Here is a 23,683-nt window from a genome sequence, read left to right as displayed (position 1 = left end):
GAAAGTAACATATAGTTTTAAACATATACATACACTTTTAGAGACATTTCCATATGCTTGGCTCGTGCAATTGCTTCATCTCTCTCCTCATTGGCTAATCGCAGTCGAGACATAATAGCATCATCACGTTCCTTCTGTGCAAAATATACTTCTTCAATCAGAGCTACCAAAATATATAACCCATAATTAGAGAAATTTCAAAATGCATACTTTAAACAAAAATAAAAGGCAAATACAATTTTATTATTTTACTAAATTAAATTAGTATTAATCACTTGAAAAAACATTACTTTTAAAAGCTACTGAAAAACTGAGATACCTTTATTTTAAAAGATTTTATTTATTTATTCATGAGAGAGAGAAGGCAGAGACATAGGCAGAGGAGAAGCAGGCTCCCCGCGGGAAGCCCAATGCAGGACTCAATCCCGGAACCCTAGGATCATCAGGCATCCCCAAGATACATTTCATACCCACAAAAACATAAATTAAAAGGTCAAATAATAACAGATTCTGTGAGCTTGTGAAATAAAGGAAACTCTCACATAGACTGAAGATAGGTGTATATATTTCTGCAACCCTCTGAAGAGCAATTTGGCAATATTCATTACAGTTAAGATGTGCCTATAACCTGGCAAATCTCCTTGGTATGCAGCCTAGGGAAATCCTTGCACATGTATACAGGGAAACACGTATAAACACGTATAAACACGCAGCAGTTTGTAATAGCAAAAACTTAGAAATAACCCAAACGTCCAATAACAGGACAAGGATAAATAAATTACTAAACATTCAAAATGGAATACAATACAACATTTAAAATGAATTAGCTATGGACAAATGGACACACTTCAAAAATTAAATTATGTTGGGGCACCTGGGTGGCTCAGTGGTTGAGCATCTGTCGTGATCCCGGGGTCCTGGGATTGAGTCCCATATCAGGTTCCCTGCAAGGAGTGTGCTTCTCCCTGTGCCTATGTCTCTGCCTCTCTGTCTCTCATGAGTAAACAAAAAATCTTTAAAAAATTAAATTATGGCTAAAATTGCAAGGTGCAAGGCAAAACAACTCTACCTATTATTTACGGACAATTAGTAAAAATATTAAAACAAGCATGGAAATGATAATCATCAAGTGAGGATAGTGGTTATCTCAGTAGCATAGTGGAAAAAAAGGAAAGAAAATGGGATCAAGGAAAAGCAAACAGGGGCAGAGCTGTGCACTATGCATCTCCAGGGGGTGTCGTTTATATACCTCATTAATACAAATGGCATCATCTAGATTTGTGCAGCACTAATAGGAAGCTTTGATGTTATCTGAAATTGTCATTCCTCAAGCACAATTTCTACCTAAAATTTTACATAACTATTAAAACATTACTGCAATGTTAGACAAAAAGGGGCTCAAAGACCTAGATCACTGAATCCAATTTTATTTATACAGTCAAATCACAAAATAAAGTTAGGAAAGATGTTTGAAATGTTCTTTTAGTTCATAATACATTTGGTTTTTGTTAACATCTATCATAGATTAATGCATAGTTAATTAAGAGCTATTGCTGTATTATATAAATTATAAGTGGTAGAAAAGAAAAAAATCCTGAGAATAAGTCAACTATATCTTTTCCAGTATAGAGTATAGAATGGAACATGTTTTGGCAAAGGCAAAATCAAAATCACTTCCAAGAAGGTAAGCCCAAGGAAAGAGAAATATGTTCATTCATTTCTTCACTCATTTATTATTCTTTCATCAAATATTTATCAAATTCCTGTGGCAGTTATCCATCCAATTTTAAGGAATATGACTACAGTGTCTCAAAAGTTTTTATCATCCTAGAGATGTATACAGTCAATTACAGAGAGACAGACAGTAGAGAGAAAGCAAGCCCAAAATTAAATACGAAGTAATACAAAGACCCTACTGGTATTAGAGGAACAGCAGCAAGGTTGTCTGGAGCATAGTGAGAGAGATTGAGAGCTCTGGGAGATCACATCAGTCCCGGGATCGACTCCCACATCAGGCTCCCTGCGTGGAGCCTGCTTCTCCCTCTGCCTTGTCTCTGCCTCTCCCTCCCTCTCTACCTCTCTCTCTCTCTCTCTCTCTCTCTCTGTGTCTCTCATGAATAAATAAATTTTTTTAAAAAGCTATCTTAATTATAGTACCAAAACATAACCCATTTTTAAAAACTGATAAATTGGACGTCAATCTAATTCAATTAATAATCTCTACTCTTCAAAAGATGTGGGTAAAAAAATTAAAAGATAAGCCATAGATGGAAGGAGAGTAATTGCAAAGCATATATCTGATAAAAAGACTTGCATCCAGACATAATTTTTAAAACTCTCAAAGCTCAATAATAAAACAAACAAAAAAACAATTAAAAATGGGCTAAAAACTGGACACTTTATCAGAGCAGACATAAGCACAAGAAAAGGTGCGCAACATCTTTAGTCAATAGAGAAATGCAAATTAAAATTACAAGATAACTACCACATACCTATCACTAAGGCTAAAATGAAAGCATGATTAAAGACTGGGAAGAGGGGAAAGCAACTGGAACCCTCATTTACTGCCTCTGGGAATGCAGGATAGTGCAGTCAGTTCGTCAGTTTCTTAAAAAGTTAAACACACGCTTACCATAAGACTCAGCTATTCTACTCACAGATCTTGATCCAAGACAAATTAAAGCATATGTCCATACAAAGACTTACACATAGATATTCATAGTGTCTTTATTTATAGGAGCCTCAAACTAGGAAACAAAAAATTCTATCGACAGATGAGTGGATAAGCTATACACAAATTGTGCTAGAACAACAGGATATCCACTTGCATAAAATCAAGTGCTTTCCAGTCAACAGTTAGATGAGGTTAATAAATTATTGTTATGAATGTAGCTTTTGGAAGAAACAGTACTTTCCAGTAGAATTTTCATATATTTTTAAAAGTAGTGTTATTAGTTCTATGTGGCTTTCTGTCGCTATACTGTTCTGCTACCATGAGTCAATTCATCATGCCATTTTGAAAGAAACTTCTGCCCATAATGGAGTTTAATTCCCCCTGATAAATGTATGCAATTTCTTTCCAGGAAGGATACTCGTAACAGCTTAGGCAAAGCAACATAGTGTATTAGGAAGAATATATGCTTTGATTCAGATTCAATGTGTCAACATACTAGTTTGGCAACCTGTTTTTGTAGATTTTTAATTTATTTTAGTCTCAGTTCAGGTGCATAAAATGTATATAATACCACCTGTTAGAAAAGAACTGAGATAATATATGAAAGCCTGTTAGAAAAAAAAACTAATATATGAAAGCCTTTGCCAAATAAGTAGGTCTCAACAATACTGGTTCCATGCCACTACCACCATTACAAACCTTGATCCACAGACTCACAAAATATGGCTTCATTTTTAGACATATTAAAAAGAGGATTTTGATTAATTTGGGCTATTTATATACATGTATGTACATATATACATACATGTATATATTTTGTTGGCATTTAAAAATTACACATAGGAACTGAATGAAAAATTATTTAGGGGCAGCCCTGGTGGCGCAGCGGCCTGGGGTGTGATCCTGGAGACGGGGGATCGAGTCCCACATCGGGCTCCCTGCATGGAGCCTGCTTCTCCCTCTCCCTCTGCCTGTGTCTCTGCCTCTCTCTCTGTGTTTATGAATAAATAAATAAAATCTTTAAAAAAAAAGAAAAATTATTTAGAACCCATTCTATATTGTATACTGTACACTATAATGACATACTAATTTGTACAATGTGACAATATTCTAAGATATTTTTAAAATTTTATATTATGAAACACTTTTAATTTCACTCCTATGTTTATTGCAGCATTATCTACAAAAGCCAAGATGTGGAAGTAACCCAAGTGTCCACTGATAGATGAATGGGTAAAGAAGATGTCATATATATATGGCCATAAAAAGAATGAAATCTTGCCATTTGTGGATGAACCTAGAGGGTATTATGCTGAGTGAAATAAGTCAGAGAAAAACAAATACCATATGATTTCACTTGTATGTGGAATCTAAAAACAAAACAAAATTAGAAAAAACAAAAAACAGAAATGGTCCCATTAATACAGAGAATAAATTGGTGGCTGCCAAAGGGGAAGATCATGGGGAAATGGGCAAAATTGTTGAAGGGGAGTAGGAGATACAGGTTTCCAATTATGAAATGGGTAAGTCATAAGGATGAAAGGTACGGCATAAAGACTGTAGTCAATTTTATTTAATAGCGTTGTATGGTGACAGATGGTAGCCATACTTGTGCTGAACACAGCATAACATGTACAATTGTTGAACCACTATGTTGTACACCTGAAACTAATGTAAAGTGTCAGCTATTTTAAAACATTTCTAAAAAAACCTCAACCCCCTTCTAATTTGTAGGTCAGATAGGATAGACAAAATGATGCTACACAGTGATTTAAGTACAGGTAAACATGTGTCATGCCCTGAAATATTCTGACATATCAAAAGGTTAAAAACACTAATTACTAAACTTTAAATGCCAATAGGCCTCCTATCACTTCTGTAAAGTGTGATGAGATGTTTATAAAGTGACATTTGATGTAAGTTGTGTTCTACTTTATATATAATAATACTTTAATGAAAGAGGTTAAGATAGCAATGTCAAAGGCTTTAATAGTAAGTATAGTTATCTCTATGCTTAAATGCTTTACACCAAGGGCTTATTTGGTCCTGTGTTATAATCAAGGGAAAACTTTCTTTTCCTTCCATAATGCTATCAACTCTAAAGATGTAAATAATGTGTATTTTAAAGGAGACTGCCTTCTGAGTATTCTAAGGTTAAGTTTTAAAGTGCCATAAAACACACACACACACACAAAACCTGATTACACATTTTATAAATGTTGAGAAGTATTTCCAAAATTAATTTTTAAACATCTATTAGGTTATATATGAATTTGATTATGAAAAACCTGATTCTTTTCAGAATTCAGTTCTTTTAAAGGATCAATATGCAACTCTCAAACATTTTTAGTAAAGAAAACTTAATTGTAAACACTGAGCTTTTCCAAGGTAGATGACTATTACAAAGTTCACTAGAAAATCAATATAGCATTTTAGTTGGAATTTGCTCATTAAACACCCACAGCTCTAATGCAAATTATGATGGAATGAATAAAGCAAATACGCATGCTTCTTTCTTTTTATTAAATGTAAAATCTACTGTTAATTGCATCTCGTATGTCATACAAACTTTTCTCCTTAACTATTAAATAGAAGCTTTAACAAAAGTCATTAGAGATTCTCTTTCTTTGACTTGAATAAATTTCAATATTTGTTCAGTAAAGGTTCACAGCAGTTAAATTACATTAACAAATATTATTAGCTACTATGTAAGCCAACCAAGTAAAATACTTATATTGTAGGTAAAACAAATCATTGGGTGTTTACAATAATATTTGGATATCTCCATTTTTAAACATGGTTATCAAATATCCTATAATTCTTAGGCAAATTCGAGGAAGATTCAGAGAGGATCACCCCCTCTCAACACCAAATACTCAAATTTGTTTAGTAAGCTAATTGTTTTCTAATATGGGCAAGAGTAAATATGAAGAAGCTGAACCATACTAAGTATGAGTTTATTGAGTCAAGACAGAGTACATATTTTCTTAGTAGAACCCAAGTCTATTGACAAACCCATAGTCTACACTTCTCATACTACTTTTAAAATACAATACAAGTGAAGAAGTATATTGGAAAACATTCTAGTTTAAACACTGGATCATGATTCTCTAAATAACATAATTTGGAGGACATTTACCAAGAAAAAGAATCCATTTGTTAACATCCTCAAGGTAAGTTACATAAATAGAAAAGGCTGAACAAAAGAGAAAGAGATATCGTCAGGATTTGAAACATATAAAATAATCAGTGATTACAATTCATGTTCCAAAATTTTAAGCAACAAATATAGATAATGGTTTTATAAAAGATAGGTCTTTATTATATTTGAAAGAATTTCAGATTGTCTGGATATCTACAGCTTTACTTGTTAAATGGATTCCTTGCAAATGATAGTGTTTTATGAAACTACCACATATATATTCCAGAATCATAAATACTACATGACATCTTTTAATTTCCTTAGAAATTATAATTTCTCTCTTTGCATATGTCAGTTATTGGAAATTTAAACATAGATGGTAAATGCTCTACACCAATAGAAAATTAGCCAACCTACTCTAAGTAGTTTGACGCTTCTATTGTTTCTTTTACAGACCATACTACTATATTAAGCTTTTCTAAAACTCTATTTGAATGTTCAACATTTTATATGATTATCTTGTAAATAAACTTTTCTGATTAAAAGTAATACAGGCCAATAAAAATATGGGAGACAAATATTTTACATAATCTTGTAACTTTCTGTGTAAGAAACAGAATATATTCCTATATTCTTCAGTATTCTTTAAAAATATGAAACAGTTCATGGGATTTTATCATTTGGACATGCTGTATTTGATAGACCTAAGATGCTCTCCTAGTATTAGATTTTACACTGTTTCAATTACTCACTATATAAATAATACTGTAATGAACATCTTTGTACACAAATTTCTATGTATATATATATATATATATATAGCTGATTACTGAAGAAAAGTCTTAGCAGTGTCATTACTGCATTAAATAATCAGCTTCTTAAGCTCTTAATAAATGCTTTCAAGTTTTCCTCTGTAAAGCTATTTCCTTTATACTTAACAACAGTATAGCAATTGTTAAGGATTAATTAGAAAAGTATACAAATAGTAAGTTTTATAGCAAAACTATAAAATAATAACTTTTTTGGTAAAATCCTGAATTATTATATACATGTACTTAGTACAGAAAAACTCAAGAGTATGTAAGAATACTTTCTAAGTACATGCTATTTACATTCAAACATGTAATATATTGGAGATACTAGAGCTAAAATTGTTAATGTGAAAGAGATAAGCTTATCCCAGAAGTATTAAAACCAGTATCAATTATTTTATGCACTTTTGAAATACAATTTTAAGATGTACCTAACTTACTTTTTGCACAGGATATCTACTTTAAATTTTAATTAAATACCAATATGAAAATTCAATAAAATATAACTGCTAGCTAAAGTTTTTCCAAGATCACTTCCTCTTCAGAATTAATTAAACATATGGAAAAAGTCTTAAGAATCATTTTCTGAAATTTTTTGTTATTCTAATTAGATGATATGCTGTCAGCTGCTTGACATCACACTAAATTTCATGGTATACCATACCTAATTAAATCTTTCAATTGTTGGTTTTTGTTATGTATAATGCTTTATTTATTTAATCAATGTTTAGTTTGTTTTTTTCCAGAAAAATACAAACTTTCTAGGGAGAGAATTTACAAAATTGACCATACTCTACCCTCAAGCATTATTTCACTTGGCACTCACCATAATTAATATTGGTTCACACCCACAGGATTCTACAGCTAAAGATAATAATATAATCAACATTCTACCCATCAATATTTCTAACTGTTATATTTCACAATGTTGAATCTTTTTGTTTTAATCTGAAACAACTGGTCATATTCTTAAAATCTTTTTTCCTTCCTAATTAAAAGATGATATGAATATAAATGTATCGATATATATATATATATATATATATATATATATATACACTCCATTATAATACTGTTAATGCATTGCAGTGTTTGATTAAAGGCTACCACATCTGAAATAATGCCCATTATATACACAGAAAAACAGTATTCTAACATGTATTTTTTTTAAGATTTTTTAAATTTATTTATTCACAGAGACACAGAGAGAAGCAAGAGGCGCAGACACACACAGGCAGAGGGAGAAGCAGGCACCATACAGAGAGCCTGACGTGGGACTCGATCCCGAGTCTCCGAGTCTCCATGATCACGCCCTGGGCAGCAGGCAGCGCTAAACCGCTGCACCACTGGGGCTGCCCACATGTATTATTTTTCAAAAGTAAATATTATATTATCTTCCTGTGATATATAAAACTCACTCTTGTTCTTTTCTTATTTTTTTCAGATTTTATTTATTTATTTATTCATAAGAGACAGAGAGAGAGAGAGGCAGAGACACAGGTAGAGGGAGAAGCAGGCTCCATGCAGGGAGCCCGACATGGGATTCGATCCTGGGTCTCCAGGATCAGGCCCAGGGTCGAAGGCAGCGCTAAACAGCTGAGCTACCCAGGCTGCCCTCACTTTTGTTCTTAATCATTAGAAGGTCAATATCATCTGAGATATGGCATAGAGTAATAAATACTTGTTTTGAAAAGAGAACAATGTAAATGTTTTCAATGACACAACACCTCTTATTTTTCAATGTTAATTGGTGTAGCATTTGTATTTGCTAAATGGTAGTTACACATCTATACTTTTAACATTTACATGTTAACCTAGAAAAACTTAAGTTGTAAGTGTCACAGATTCTATGTTGACGCACTGGGCAATCACAATTAAACTCTCCTTCTTACCAAAAACAAATGAACATTCTCTGTATTAAGAAGAGCTTGACAATTTTTAAAAAATTTTTATAACATCAGCTAAATTTGGGGGAAGAGAAAAGAATCTATGTTTAAAGAGATAAGCTGTAAAAAGCAGATTAAATGCTTGCAAAATCCGTACAGCAAAATAAGAAAATTATGTGGCCACTGAATTATATATAAAATGTAACTAAGATAGATAGATGGATAGACAGAGAGAGAGAGATTTATACACACAAGACTTAGGTACTAAGGAGTTCTTTTGGCTAAAACCCAATATTGGCCTTATTTCAGTTTAATTGGAAGAGGATCTCAAATTCATCTTCTCCATGAGATATAGGAACCTGGATTTCTCTTTGTACCAAAGGTTAATAAGAAATGTGTCTGCAAAAGTCAAACAGCATTAAATACCAAAAACTGATTATTATTCTACAGGAGTTGTTCTGTCATTCATAATCTCTCCATGCTCCAACCTTCCACAGCTAATCTTTAATGGATGACATGCAAGAAAGAAAATAACATATAAAGCAGAGACTCAAAAGTGAGCATTTAAGAAATAGAAAAAATAAAGCTTTTAAAGAAAAATATATTAAGTATCACAAAATAACATAAAAAACTAAATATTCTTATGTGTGAAAATTAAACATCACCTGTATACTGTAAATGTCATACAGTCATAAAAATGAAGAGATATTACACTCTACATAATACCCACTGAGCCTATTTAGGAAAACTGAAAGGTTTAATTGAACAAGTTATTTTTAAACTTATAACTACATTACTGACCTAAGAATAAATTAATGGTTACAACGGGCCATATAATAATGCCTATCACTGTCAAATTCAAGTAAAAAAAATTATGAGGTGTTTGTGGTTTAATAATTTTATTTAGATGAAAAGAAATCGTAAAGAATAGAGTCAATGTTTCTGTTGTGCTTCTTTAAACTATCCCCTAGTACTTAAAGGTCATGTATGTCAATAATTTCCAAATAATCTTATGCACATGTACAATTTAGTGAGTTAAAATACAGGAAAAATTCCTAAATAGCTGCAGTAAGATAAATTTTTCCCAATGTTAACACACAAGGAGGGCACCTCAGTGGCTCAGTTGTTGAGCATCTACCTTTGGCTCAGGTCGTGACGCTGGAGTCCTGGGATAGAGTCCCACATCAGGCTCCCCAAAGGAAGCCTGTTTCTTAGTCTGCCTATGTCTCTCCTCTCTCTGTGTTTCTCATGAATAAATAAATAAATAAAATCTTTAAAAGAAATTAAGAAAAATTAAAAAAGAACATAAAGAGAATGACCTGGTTATTTCAGCTTTTGCTAAGTAAGACCTACTTACTATATATTTTCCTTTATTTTCTTTTTTTGTTAAGATTAAATAAATAATTTTCATATTTTCAAAATTTTTAAATAAGGTTAAGTCTTATACTCAAGGGAAATTGAAAACTGTGGGGATAAGTGAAATAAAAATATTTGATAATTTTTAAAAAAAGAAATATGTATCAATCCTTTGAGAAACAAAACCATATATAAATAGTTATGGGTTACTTATATTAGGCACACTTTGAATATATCCCTTATTAAATCAAGGAGTCTTGAGAAAACAAGATGATTACATCATCATCTTATCTATTGAGTGCCTTCTATGGGTTAAACACTTCATAAACATCATCTCACTTAAATGTCACAGCAACCTATAAAATAAATTTTAACCAAAGCTTTGTGAGGCTATCACTTACACATGGTAAGTGGTAAAAAGATTAGAACAAAGATCTGAATCCAAAGTCTAAACATTTAACCACTACCTACTTCAATAGTGCTTTATGAGTGAAAAATATAGTCAAAAAGAAATGTCTGACATCCCAAATTTTATTTGCTGGTGTATATTCAGTGCCTAACGCAATGTTGTTAGTAATAGCCCTTCAATAAATATTTCTGTATATATACAGCCCTGTACGAAATAACCCTTCAATAAATACTTCTTGTTTGTTTTTTAAGGAAGTTAGTTGAGTTTCTATAAAGTGTAATAAAATAATATTGATGGTGATAGGGATGTCAAAAAAGAAGGGGAGGGCAAAAGGGTCAATCATTTGAGATTTTATCACAATAGAGGAGATAATTGAGTTTTAAACTCTCATGAGATCATATTAGAATGACAGTACTCACAGTAGGTAAAAACCAACAGGGAAGTAAAGGAAACAGGCTTGACACTATTTTAACAGTCTACATGAAGCTTTATTATAGATATACATTAGATTAAAGCCCCAATCCTTGGTATCCCATTTCTTTCATTTTGGATTCACATTTAAGTAGAATGTATTTTTAATTAAAAGTCAAACAGAACAAAAATCTTTTCATGACTTCTGATATTATTAAAGATTTAAGAACTTTATAAAGACAGAAATAATCAATATTACTAATAGTTACAATTTACTGAATACCAGTTATATATTAGGTGATTTTATACATTATCTATAATCCTTAAAATAATCTGGTAAATTAGTTAATATTCCCATTTTACAGAAGAGAAAAAGTAAATCAGAAAAGCTAATAAGAAACTTGCCAAAAGCAAACAGTTGGTATCAAATATTAAAGCTGTGATTTGGACCTGGGTCAGTCTGATTCCAAGGCTTTTGGTCTTCCCATTATTTCAATGTGACTCACAGAGAACTGGGCACCCTTTGTTTTATGCGGTTTTGCCTACACCAGAGTCTTATATTCAATCAGTTGGGAAGACAAGATGAACTAATATATATGTAAATTACATATTACATATAAACACAAAAACAAAATAAGGTGAAAATCTGAAAGACAATAAAAATGGCATAGGAAAAATGACAAGATTTGATCACAGCCATCATAAATTTCATAAAACTTTGATTTATGTGGTCTTTGTGTATCAAACCTACCACAGGAATCACTTTAAGATTAGAGAGCAAGTAACTTAAAATCACATCTTTAGTGATTTGTAATACTAATCTCTAATCACAGCAGTACTAATACTAAAACTAATCTATACTCATTGCAAAAACTTGAAAAGGTAGACAACTGTTAATTGAAATATTAATACATCCATTAATATTACCAAAATTTGCCTTTTGTTTCATATAATGTGAATGTATAAATGTATTTAACAAAACTAATTATAAATACAGTTTTCTCCTACTTTTCACTCAATGTTGAGTCATGAAGATCTTCTCAAATCACCAAATACTATTCAGGAATAGTTTTTAGCTATCACATGATATCTGACAGCATAAATGTACCTTAATTTGTTTAATCATTCTCTTGGTATTTGATTGATTTTAACCTCTGGCTGATATGAATATTCTTATATTCAAGTCTTTGTATTACATACTGTAAGGAAATGGCTCCTATTTTCCTTGAGTACTTCATATTTTAATTCACACTCTATTTGAAAAACTTATAAACATACATTTTTTTATATTTGCAATTTCCAATGTTTAGAGATGTTTTTGCATGTATTTCTTCTAATGTGGAATATTTGATCTTTATAAACATTTATATTCTGCTTAGGTACATTATAATATATTAATGTGTGTGCATATTTATAATATACTTAATCAAATATACTTCTTATTTTGAATATAAAAACTGCAATGATAGAAATACACATCAACATTTATGTGGATTTTTTTGTTCTTGTTATATGGATTACTTGTCCTTCCATACGATACCAAAGAAACCATTTTTCACATGTAATCATATTCCAATAATGTTCCTCTTTCTATTAAGATATTTACATAGTTGATTTTGTTCCTGTGTTTTGCTTTTTGACTGCACTTACTACCAGTGAGGTAGAAAATAAGCTATTTAAGATTGCATGTATGAGAAAATATGAAAAAATTATGAGTCTATCAAGAATCGCTTAATGAATTTCTTTTGGTTTCAAACCAATGGATTTCACAAGCAATTTAGTTTTAAAAAAGTTTTTGACAAAAAAAAAAAAAAAAGTTTTTGACATATTACAATGATGATTCTTTGTAATGACAAAGAAAAAAATGTCACAAGAAAAATATCTTCGACCCTTTTTTAAAAGGTAGAATTGAAACATTAAAAAGATATACACTGAAAACTTATACTTTAAAAAAACTTGAGGATTTTCATTTTGTGTCATTTTTGTAACTAAGTGGTTGGATGTATCTCTTTTAACTATATTGCTTTGTTCCAGAGAAACTACAGCACTGCTATTTTCATCAATTTAGGAGGCTACAGAAATACTAAGCATTTTTCAAACATTTACTAAAATATTGTATCATTAATGAGAAATATTTAATTAACAAGAATCAAAAAGCAATCAAATTCTTTTCAATTTATGCATGCGTGATTCATACTATTTGGTCAAATGGAAGTCTTAAGTATATACAAATAAGTAAATATTTGACGTAGATGATTAGCTATATCATACAAAAGTTTTAAGAGTAGATAATACTGCTTAATGAGTTTTCTCTCCAAGACATAAATGATCTATGCAGACAAATTAATTCATGCTTTTTATTTGTGAAATGGCCTAAATCTTATCAAACTACTCCTGTATGCAAAATCTTATTATGATGCAAACACCTTCAAACAAATGTACTTTTTATAATACCTTCCTAGCAATTAGTATATACAATTTGGATTATAAAAAGCCAAGACACTTCCAAATTGTTCTAAATTTATATCTGAATTCTTCATTTTACAGTACAATTAATTAACAGTAACAGTATGTTGCTGTTAATTTTTCTTAAAATATATTAGTCTCATATTTCTTCACTAAATAAGAAGCACAACATTCATGGTAGTTTAACATTAACAATAATAACATTTGTTATTTTAGCTGGAGTATTTATTTATGGTAATTTTCGTTATATTTTTATAGTGATGTTTAGTTCTATTCTGCATAGTATTATTTTAAAGACAGGTTATACCAGTGAATGTCCCTCATCTAAAATATCGGAATTCTTTCATATATGCAAACAGCTTAATGTAGCTCATAAAGTATGATTATAACTTCAAACTAATCACAAAATGCAATTTTTTCTTAAAATCATTCCAACTGATAAAAAACTTCAAAATAGGTAATCTTTAAAATGCCTCTGCATGTTAATTTCTATTATACTATGAGATTTCTATCCTTAACACAAAACAGTGTGAGGAAGAGTGTTACAGGCTATTGAGAATAATCTGATCTTATCTGTAGCATATCACAGATACATTTAAAAAATTTCTCCTTGCAAAGACCTGTGAGTAAAGATAGACTCCAAAACATATTTAAGGTAGTCATTTATAATTTTAAACTCTGGCAACCTTTCATTTTAATCTTCTCAGCGAAAACATTATCTCCATCATCATCCACATCATCAGATGAAAATTTATTAATTGCACAAAACGTATTTTTGAATCAAATGTAGGTTTCCATTGGCAATGAATATATATGACTATCTTCACACAAAAGAGAAGTATTTCCTCTCAAGGAGCTAAAACAATAAGTGGTATTTGAACTGCTGGTTGAAAGGTAGAGGCACTGGTAATCATTATTTCCCCTTGTTTGTTCAGGCCCTTCCAACAAAACAAACAACCTTTTTGTGATTGGATTGACATGGTGTTAACAATGCATTTAATGCCCAAATCAGTATGAATACAGGTAAAGCTCTCACTAATACCAGTACCAGGATGTTAAAGCCACCTATTTTCTATGCGGCCAAAAAAAAAAAAAAAAAAAAAAAGGACAGAGCCTCCCCTCCTTTGGCAAATAAGCTAGTATGCTAGTATTCACCAAGCCACTTCATAGAATAACCTTATGCATGATTCTTAAGACCATATGTTAATACTCATCTACTATACCTGCTGTCTTTTCAGCAATTTGAGCTTCTGTTGCTTTCTCCTGGAGTTCCAGCTTAAGCTTTAGTTTTCTCTGTTCTTTATCTTCTTTAGTCAATTTTTCTTGAAGCTAAAGCACATTGAAAAAAACATGGATTCTTATCTGACAAATTTCTTGCAGAAATATAATTAATCCCAAAGTAGAAATTATGTTTTCTAAACTCTTCTATATTATATTTAACTGCCTAAATACATAACTCCAGGGGGGTAAAAATCCCACAATATTTACAATGTTAAGATATTTTATAAAGTAATGACTACCTATAATGATATAGAGATTATAAAAACATTCTGATATACATTTAATTTGTATGTGTGTGTACAAGCAAATGAAATCAAAGAAAGCATGACATAATTATCAAAAATAATTACTGCAAAAAGCAATCTGATCTGTTCTTTTGTCTTAAAGTGAAAAAGACTTGGAAGGCATTATCCTAATAAAAAAACAGCACTGCTTTATAGCTTCTCTTAGTAATTCTAATATTTTGAAACAAAATTAATTAAGATAATAATCTTAATATACGAAACAAATCTCCTTTGAGATTGCTATCCCATCATATTCCATTTAAATTGGCACTGGCACCTGATTTGTAACTGGCATGTAATAAATAATTGCTAAATGAAAATACAGAAAATATCTCCTACTTTCATACAGAACCCCTCAACTGTTTTTTTAATTTCTCCCCTGGCTTTTGTCATTTGTGTTGTTTTCCATCAGGCATGATCAACATTCCTAACATCATGCTTCAGTATGACTGGGTTAAAAAACTAGACTATTAAAATCAGAAAGGTATGTAGAGGTATGCAGAGGTTAAAAAAAACAGAGGGCATAGAATATGAACATTATTTAATGACATTATTGAATGCTCAAGAAATGTAACTAGAAAGAGGAAAGATACAACATGACATGACATATTGGATTGGACAAAATGCAGCAGTATATAACACTACAAGGGATGTGACAATACTGCCAAGCCTTATGACTTTAAAGTTTAATTACATATATTATTGAGGTGAAATACAGGGCACAGACACCAATTAAAAAAAAAAAGAAAAATAGTTAAGTAACATGAAATCAGTGTATTTTATTTCTCACTGAAGTAAACTTCCACTACAGTAAAATGTGAATGAATCTTTTTTTTAGGTACCTACTCCAGGTATCATGGATTTATGAAAAAGGGAAGTGATATCACAGGCCAGCCAGGGAAGAAATGAAAGAAATTGTTTTTTATTGCCTATTTCTACACTCAGTCATACTCTGATGACATGGTATGTCAACAACATAAAGCTATACCATTAAAGGATAAAAATACATCATGAAACTGAATTATAAAAGCAAAACCTAGAAGGTCAAGAGTTAAACGGTCACTATGTAATTATTAGATTTTCTATGTGGTACCTTTTTATTGCTTGCTCTAAGAAAGTCCAATTCTTTTAGAAGAAATGCTATTTTCTTCTTATCTAAATCTGAAGTAACTCGACAAGGGATCATACACTCACGATGCAAATCATTATCTCTATGTTCCATAATGCTGTAATAAAGAAAGCTATTAATATATACATATGATTTCTATGATTTAGCATCTATAAATTTTACACTGCAAATGAGGGAGACAAATTTAATTTTAATAATAAATATGTAAAGTCAATTTTAAATTTTTCTTGTTATGCACTGTTAAGAAAATACTTTGGATCAAAAACAATAAACACATCAATTTCACAGGAGTGCTAATCCATTGACTAAGAGAGCTAAATCTATGTAAGCATTTAGTAACTTCTACAGAGATTCATGGTTCAGTACACTTAAAGAATTCAGGTTTTAAGGGTTGAGAATAATTCAATTTATACTTTTTGTCAGGAGAAACGTATCTCATTTTTTGGAAAATAAGAATATACTTTTTTCAATTTGGGCAACAGAATATCACTTTTTCATTATTAAATTCAAAACAAATTAAAAATGAAAACCTATTCCTGTGACATTTAATGGTAAATGAATTTTTGACATTTTGTATGCTGTTTGAGAACAGTATTGACTTGTGAGCAAGTAGTACAAAGAAGGGGAGGGAAAAGAGATGGGACTGTTTTGTGAAGGCATTATATTAAAGTTGTCAACATAGGTAAATCTTAGTTTCTAAGAAGTTGTTAAGCAGTGAGGCCTGGGACAGCCAGAGCAGCTCTGCCTACTTTGTATTTCTTCTGTTACAATTGTACTAGATATTTCATACTCTTATGTTAAGCCCATCTCTACTATTTATTTTATCCCATGTGGTTATAAAATGTTCAAAACTTCTTCATTCATCCCTACTCCTATCCCCAAAAGTATATTTCAAATTTGTACTTTAGTAAGGATAAACTGTTTGCTAAGAAGCAGGAACACACTAAAATACATCTACTGAATAATTTTTAAGTAATTATTTTACTTATTTAGCTGTTCTTATGCAAAACCATTAAAATATATTAAATAACATTTTGTTTAGACTGAATATACAATTATTTAGTCATTGAAGTTTTTGTAATTCTGCAATATTTTCAAAATATATGATGAATCATTAAAGTACTTAACCCCAGCGAGGTAAAAGTCACAGGTGTCACAAAATCAAATCTTTTCCTGGAATCACTAGGTAAGGTGACTGTTAAAAGCTGCAGAATAGAACATAATAAGGAAGACAAATGGGAGAGTAAGAGGCCTTTCCAGGAGCATTTCATTTGAACAAAAAATCATGCTATCCCAAACCAAAACACATCTTTGGGGGCTTATTTTTGTCCCAGAATTGCCAGTTTTTTGGCTCTGATAAATACTTTATCATTTATAACAATAGTTATTTCCAGATTCAAAATCAAAAGACACAGAAAATACTATTCAACAAGAAGGCATAAAATCTCAAGGCCTTCATTTAAACTCATCTTATGCTTTTTCACTTAGCAATCTACATGCATTACATCAATGTAAAGAAAACGGGAAAACTCCAGTAGATTGCCCGAATTCTAATAAATTAATGATATGTTCAACTTAGCCCAAGCCAAAAAGGAAGGAGGGAGGGACGAATGGAGGAGGGAGGAAGAGAAGAAAGAGTCCTCTCAATTTTATTTTCTAAATTTAAGGCTGTGGGCACTCACTTGGATTTTTTAGCAGTACAGTCAGCTGTCTCATCACCTGGATAAAGAAAATTCCTTGATTTCTGCCCTGGCAGTTCTGTGTCCTCATGGGTGGCTTCATTAACTAATTCATTGGATTTCTGATGGATGTCTTCCTTAGAATTCACAGTTGGTTGTTCATCTGGCTCTGTACTTATATTACTTCCTGTAGTCTCTTGTTCCAGATAATAGTGGCCTATCTCTGTATTTAAAACAAAACAAAAACAAATGTTATGTGAAATACCATAGCTACATATGAAATCATTCAAATGAGTATTTTTGTGGAAATAGGTGCTCTCATAGTTTTAAAGATGCATTTACTAGTCTTCCTCCTATTGTAAGCATGTATAGTTTGTCCACTTCTGGTGGGTATTTAGGGCAATGGTTTACAACCTTGACTGCAGGTGGAAATAATCTGAGGAGTTTCTGGAAATCCTTAGCCCAGAACGTATCTTACACTAATTAAATCAAAATCTGCTGGAGTCCAAGTAACTCCAACATACAATCAAAGCTGAGAAACACTGACATAGGGGCATTATTTTCTAGATTTCAAAAAAATAGGATGCAGTAAGTTAATGATTATAGGGAAGTGATACTCTGCATGCAACTCTGGTATCAGACTGCCTACATTAGAATTCCAGCTTTGCCAAGCACATAACTTTGGTCATATTACTTACCTATCCAAGCCTAAGTTTCTTGTTTGTAAAATGAGAATTTAATAGTACTTTTACCTGAGTTACTCTGAGGATTAACTGGGTTAATATATGTAAAGTACTTGGTCTAGTGTTCAGTACATCAGTAAATATTAGCTTTTATTTTTATCATATTATCATAATATTAAAATTAACACAGTATAAGAATTATTTTTAACTTCCATTTTATCAGATATACATTATACATTAGAAAATCTCTTTGGGGGGAATCCCTGAGTGGCTCAGCAGTTAGCACCTGCCTTCAGCCCAGGGCGTGATCCTGGAGTCCTGGGATCAAGTCCCACATTGGGCTCCCTGCATGGGGCCTGCTTCTTCCTCTGCCTGTGTCTCTGCCTCTCTTTCTCTCTCTCTGTGTCTCTCATGAATAAATAAATAAAATCTTAAAAAAAAAGAAAGAATTTTTTTTGTAAAGCCTGGTTATTTCATAAGAGTTACTTTAAGCTGTAACTCATAAATAATAGCTATTTCAAAGGAATAGTATATCTGATGATATGGTGAAATTTTTGGAAGAAAATGGCACACAAGTTCATAAAACAAACTCTTTTATCAGTAAAAGACCAATAGGCACAAATACTGATTGTAACAAATACTTTATTGTTTTTAGCATCAATAATCTTTGAACTTTAAAAAGCAGGTGAGTCTCACCTGTTTGTTGATGATGGCTTCTCCAACCTGCCAAACTTAAAATGCTTTTAAGCAGAAAAGCAAAGGAGAGTAGTTTCAGAATAAAAATAAAATAGGGGCACTCATAAATAAGCTATCATTCACAAAGTATTCATTCCTTAAGGAGAAATTCTTTGCTTATAGATATGCTGAAATTAGGTGTGGCTAGTTATAAACTCCAAGTCCTGGACATTATCTTGTTGGTGGCTGAATCTAAATCAGAAACCATCTGTTTTTAGTAAATTCCTCTCGAGTTCAATTTGTTTGAGGAAAGAAAAAGGGAAATGTGCTATCATAATTACATACTGTAAGCTATCTATGCGATTTCAACATTATGTTATTTTGATTTAAACTCTAACAACTCTAGGTATCTAAAGACTATTTGTAAGTTTTTGACATTGCAAAATGCTTACATGGTTTGCTTCCTATGTTCATCATGCTACTTCTCTAGAAGAGGCTGGTGTCAGTAGAATGGAACCCCCAAATCTAAATTAGGGAGTTTTGTAAATGGACATTAAAGAATACCACTATATGTCAATAAACCATTCTTTTTAACATATGTAACTTTAAAAGTACAACTGATCTTTCAACACATGGATCTGAGCTGCACAGTTGCACTTATCTGTGAATTTTTTTCAATAAATACAGAACACGGTAAATATGTTTTCTCTTCCTTATGATTTTCTTAGTAACATTTTCTCATCTCTAGCTTACTTTAAGAATGCAGTATAATACATACACAAAATACATGTTAATTGACTATTATTGCTAAGGCTTCTAGTCAATAGTAGGCTATTAAGCGGTTACATTTTGTGGGAGTCAAAAGTTGTATGTGAATTTTTGACTCATGGGGGTTGATGCCTCTAACCCCCGACTGTTCAAGGATCAACTGAAACTGAAATGAAAAAGAATTATAAATAGTTACTGTAAGCAATATCAAAATAACACAACTTGTCCCCAGGGATGTACCAAAATGTTACTATTAGGGCCTATACTATTCTCCAATTTATGGGTACAAAGGTTCCCCAAAAGGTAAAAAAGATGAGCCATGGAGTACTTCCAGCTAAAAAGTTCCCTGTTCTCCAGGATGACACTATACCAACTGCTTCAGAATCTTAAGTCTTGAGTCTTTGATCTATTTTCCATTATCCACATTACCATTATCTTACCACTATCTACAACTTGTCCCATACTTTTATCTCTGTATTTCTAGGTCTAGTTCAGCAGCTTTCTTCTTTTAGTTTTTATTTCTAACCTACTCCTAGCGTTTACTTTACCCCCTCCATGGTATCTCTACTTGCTATCTGCTTACTATATTTATAGCTCTCTTCCTTACTTCAGCTTATAGAATGTCAAGTTTTCTGATCTGCTGAACTCTTGGTAATTCAGTGCCTTTTCACCCAGACTATACTATCTTCTCCAGACTCAGAGCAGATGTGTGACCTTCCCAATTAAAAGACTCTGCAAATCCTTTCTGGATTTTAGTAATTATAATCTCTTATAGTATTATTGAAATAAACTCAGTAAGTCCTAATGTACTTCTGGATTTGAATTCCAAATGTTTAATATTTTTGAAGAACCTCTGATTAATTCTAGATGCTTCTAATCTTTCTCTGTACTAAAAACTTTCAGACTAACTGTAACTGTTTATCACACATTTGGAGCCTGTTCTGTAAACCAGACTATCCATATTTTTCTACTGAGATTTACTTTTACTTTAGGGTAAACAAGGCTGATATACAAAATTTTCTTTTTGTCTGCCAATTTTTTTGACCAACTATTGTAGCAAATGTTGCTTAAATCCTCTCTCAATGCTCTTCTATTCTGCCATGTTGCATTATCCTGTGTCAGAATTCAATCTCTGTATAAAAAGTTTGACCTTTCTAATTAATCTACTTATTCCTTAATTTAATAATCATGGAAAACCTTCAATGTGATATGTTATATGAAAGTTACTGAGAAAAAGAAAGACAAGTGGGAAACAGACTCACCTTCAAGGACTCTATAGTACAGTGAGTAAGGCAAACTGTTCTAATGATCTGCATACATTGTAATAAGGACTATACTAGAGCTATAGAGACCAAATATAAAACATGCAAAAAAAAAAAAAAACACATGCTAGACATACTAATGCTCAAATAGAGACTCTGGGAAGATTTCACAAAGGCATTTGTTCCAACAAAAGACAAGTAGGAATGTACGAAGCAATCAATTACCAAATGGTTTGAGTTAGATGATGTAAAGAAAAAGGTGATATACTCTAAGAAAAAACAACAGAAACAACAAGCATGGGTACAAAGAAGAAATAGCTTTAGGAAAAACAGACATTTCTTATATATCTTTCTTGAGATGACAAGATGCTATAGTGAGGAAGTCAGAATTTCTAAAATGAGTAATATGTAACACAAAGTCCAAGATGTGGTTCTGGGAATGGATTAATGAAATAGACTGATGGTGAAGGTACTTGGAGAAGAAGAAATTAAGGAATCTAGGTACTGAAAGTGTCACCTATTAAGACACGGAAATCATTTAGAAAAATGGCAAGAAAAGAAAGAAGAAATGAGAGCCAAGACTTCGCTGACTGCATGAACATGCTCAAAGACAGATGAAACAGCTGACAGGAATTGACTGTAGGTATGTCATTTCTTTTTATCTTTTTACTTTGAAATAATTTGTCTTATAAAAAAGTTGCAAAAACAGTACGAAGAATTCCTATATACTGGGTGAAGGCACTCAGGTTCTCCAAATCTTAACATTTTACCACATTTATTATTCATTCTCTCCAAATCTACCTATTTACCTGGCTATCTGCACATACAACTTTTTCCATAATATTTGAGAGTAACTTACAGGCATAATGCACTTTGACTTTTCAAGTCAATTTGAAGATACTGCTCCATCATACTGCATTTTGCCAAGTTTTCTTTACCTTTTTCAAAGCCTGACTTAACTTTAATTTCTCAATTAATACTGTCTCTAACCAAGAGAAGAGAGCATTTAGTGACTCTAACTCAGTCTTCAGTTATTTTCTCTAAACTCTCTAACCCAGAAGAAAGACCATTATGAAGTGATAATGGGGTGAAGCTACTAAAAGCTTTGGTTGAGCTTTTTTGGGTTGCCCCATCACCCAAAAAAGTATTGCATACAGAAATATAAATATATAAGGCAATACAATGCAACAAAAAGGGAAGTTACAGGCACACTAGTCAATTAGAAAGAGAAGATAAAGGTTTTAAAGAAAAAACATTCACTCTTGATTCAAACTCTTATCTTCAGGCAGAAGAAAGCTTAAAATAAAACTATCCTGTTAATTCCTTTCTTTCAAATGGTTTAAAATGGAAACTCTATCTTCTTTAGTAATCTGCTTCAGTGTTTAATCAATGTCATTGTTAACTGTTCTATCATTATGACTAACAGAATTAATACTATTTAAATATATTTCTCCATATGGACTTAGAGAATAAATTATCAATCTCTTCTTCATTCTTCATAAGACTCTGAAGTCTTTCTTTCCTAAGGGTTAAACGACAGGGAGTTTTTATGCCTACTATCAATTCCTTTATATACTTTATTTGCTCTTCTGTGAGCACACTGTATTCCTGGACATAAGAACCTGACTACTTCAAACCAAATTTATTTCCCAGTTTTCGCTATTAGTATCTTATGCTATCACTACCATATAAACTATGATCATTTGAAAATCATATTATAGAGGATTACTACTAGGTATTCCTCAAACTGCTATTGCTAGAGACAGTTTGTTCATCTGGACAAGATGAGTGGATTTCATAAAGATATGGGGAATCTCAATACTTAAAACATGTGCTGAGGCTACCTGCAATATATGTTTGAAGACCTTGTGTCACTCTACTGACTTTCATGCTATTTCCAATGGACCACTGTCATGATCTAACAAATTTTCTTTACTTCTGGAGGTACCAGTATTGTCAGCTATCTCGATGCCAGCATTGCTATTAAATTCTCAATTCCTTAGTCTAGAAAATTAACAATATTATACCATTTCCTTTTCTAGGAAAGAAAGCTCTAGAATCCCCTTTGAGTCCAATTCTCCAGACAATGATACGTTAGTTAATGTATAATACATTTGGTTAAACTGACGCTACCCAACAAATCATGACTTGTGGCCAAAAATAACTGTTATTTCTCAACTACTATACAGAAGTGAGGAGGTGGCTAGAATCAAACAGAGATTCTTAAAGGCTGGGAAATTCTGTTCTGTCTGGCTTTGTAAATAGTTTGTGACAACTGGTATCTGTGTAAACGGATTTGATGGTCCCCTGGGGGGGTCAATACTGTTTACAGAGCTGTTTCTTCAGAGTGGTTGAGCTAGAATTGTCTCTAGGGACCCTACCAGGGTTACTCAGAATAGCAACATGCCAGCTACCTGAGAGCTCAGGGTAGAAAAAAGAAAGGGCAATAGAAATAGGCAAGTACATTCAAATAAATGGATCTCTTGCACCTTCAGATGCAGGTGCTACTTAGGGGCATTTAGAGCTAAAACGAACCATAAAGGAGGCAGTTTGTTAATATGCTCCCTAATGCTTGCTCACACAATTGGTCACCACTTCGTTAAACTTTTTTTTTGGAGGGGAGGGATGATTACTTAAACCAATGGCATTTGATTTTGTAAATGTAAAACGAACAAAAATCTTGTGTTTATAGCTTCTTTCTTTTGTATATTGTCTATTATTACATTATATAAGAACATCAAAATGATAGGACACACTTTTTGCTAC

The 23,683-nt window shown here is 31.9% G+C and overlaps 1 protein-coding gene across 20 annotated transcripts in view; it reads right to left on the bottom strand.

Moving 5' to 3' along the window:
* MIPOL1 (mirror-image polydactyly 1) overlaps window positions 1-23,683 on the bottom strand; it is a 326,942-nt gene that overhangs the window by 225,403 nt on the left and 77,856 nt on the right. For 16 of the 20 annotated variants that reach the window (XM_025443782.3, XM_025443777.3, XM_025443771.3 and 13 more), the window contains 4 exons: window positions 17,533-17,752; window positions 15,815-15,947; window positions 14,380-14,485; window positions 34-163 (listed from right to left, as the gene is read on the bottom strand). In XM_025443782.3, the coding sequence (XP_025299567.1) occupies window positions 34-163; window positions 14,380-14,485; window positions 15,815-15,947; window positions 17,533-17,752 (589 nt within the window). Of the gene's footprint in view, window positions 1-33; window positions 164-14,379; window positions 14,486-15,814; window positions 15,948-16,978; window positions 17,056-17,532; window positions 17,753-23,683 lie in introns of all 20 variants that reach the window. The other 4 variants (XM_025443788.3, XM_025443786.3, XM_025443790.3 and 1 more) reach the window with 3 other exon arrangements.

This window comes from Canis lupus, chromosome 8 (genome assembly GCF_003254725.2).
Source record: "Canis lupus dingo isolate Sandy chromosome 8, ASM325472v2, whole genome shotgun sequence".
Lineage (NCBI taxonomy): Eukaryota > Metazoa > Chordata > Mammalia > Carnivora > Canidae > Canis > Canis lupus.
Note: the sequence above shows the minus strand (reverse complement) of the source record. Positions and strands in the feature narration are given on the sequence as shown.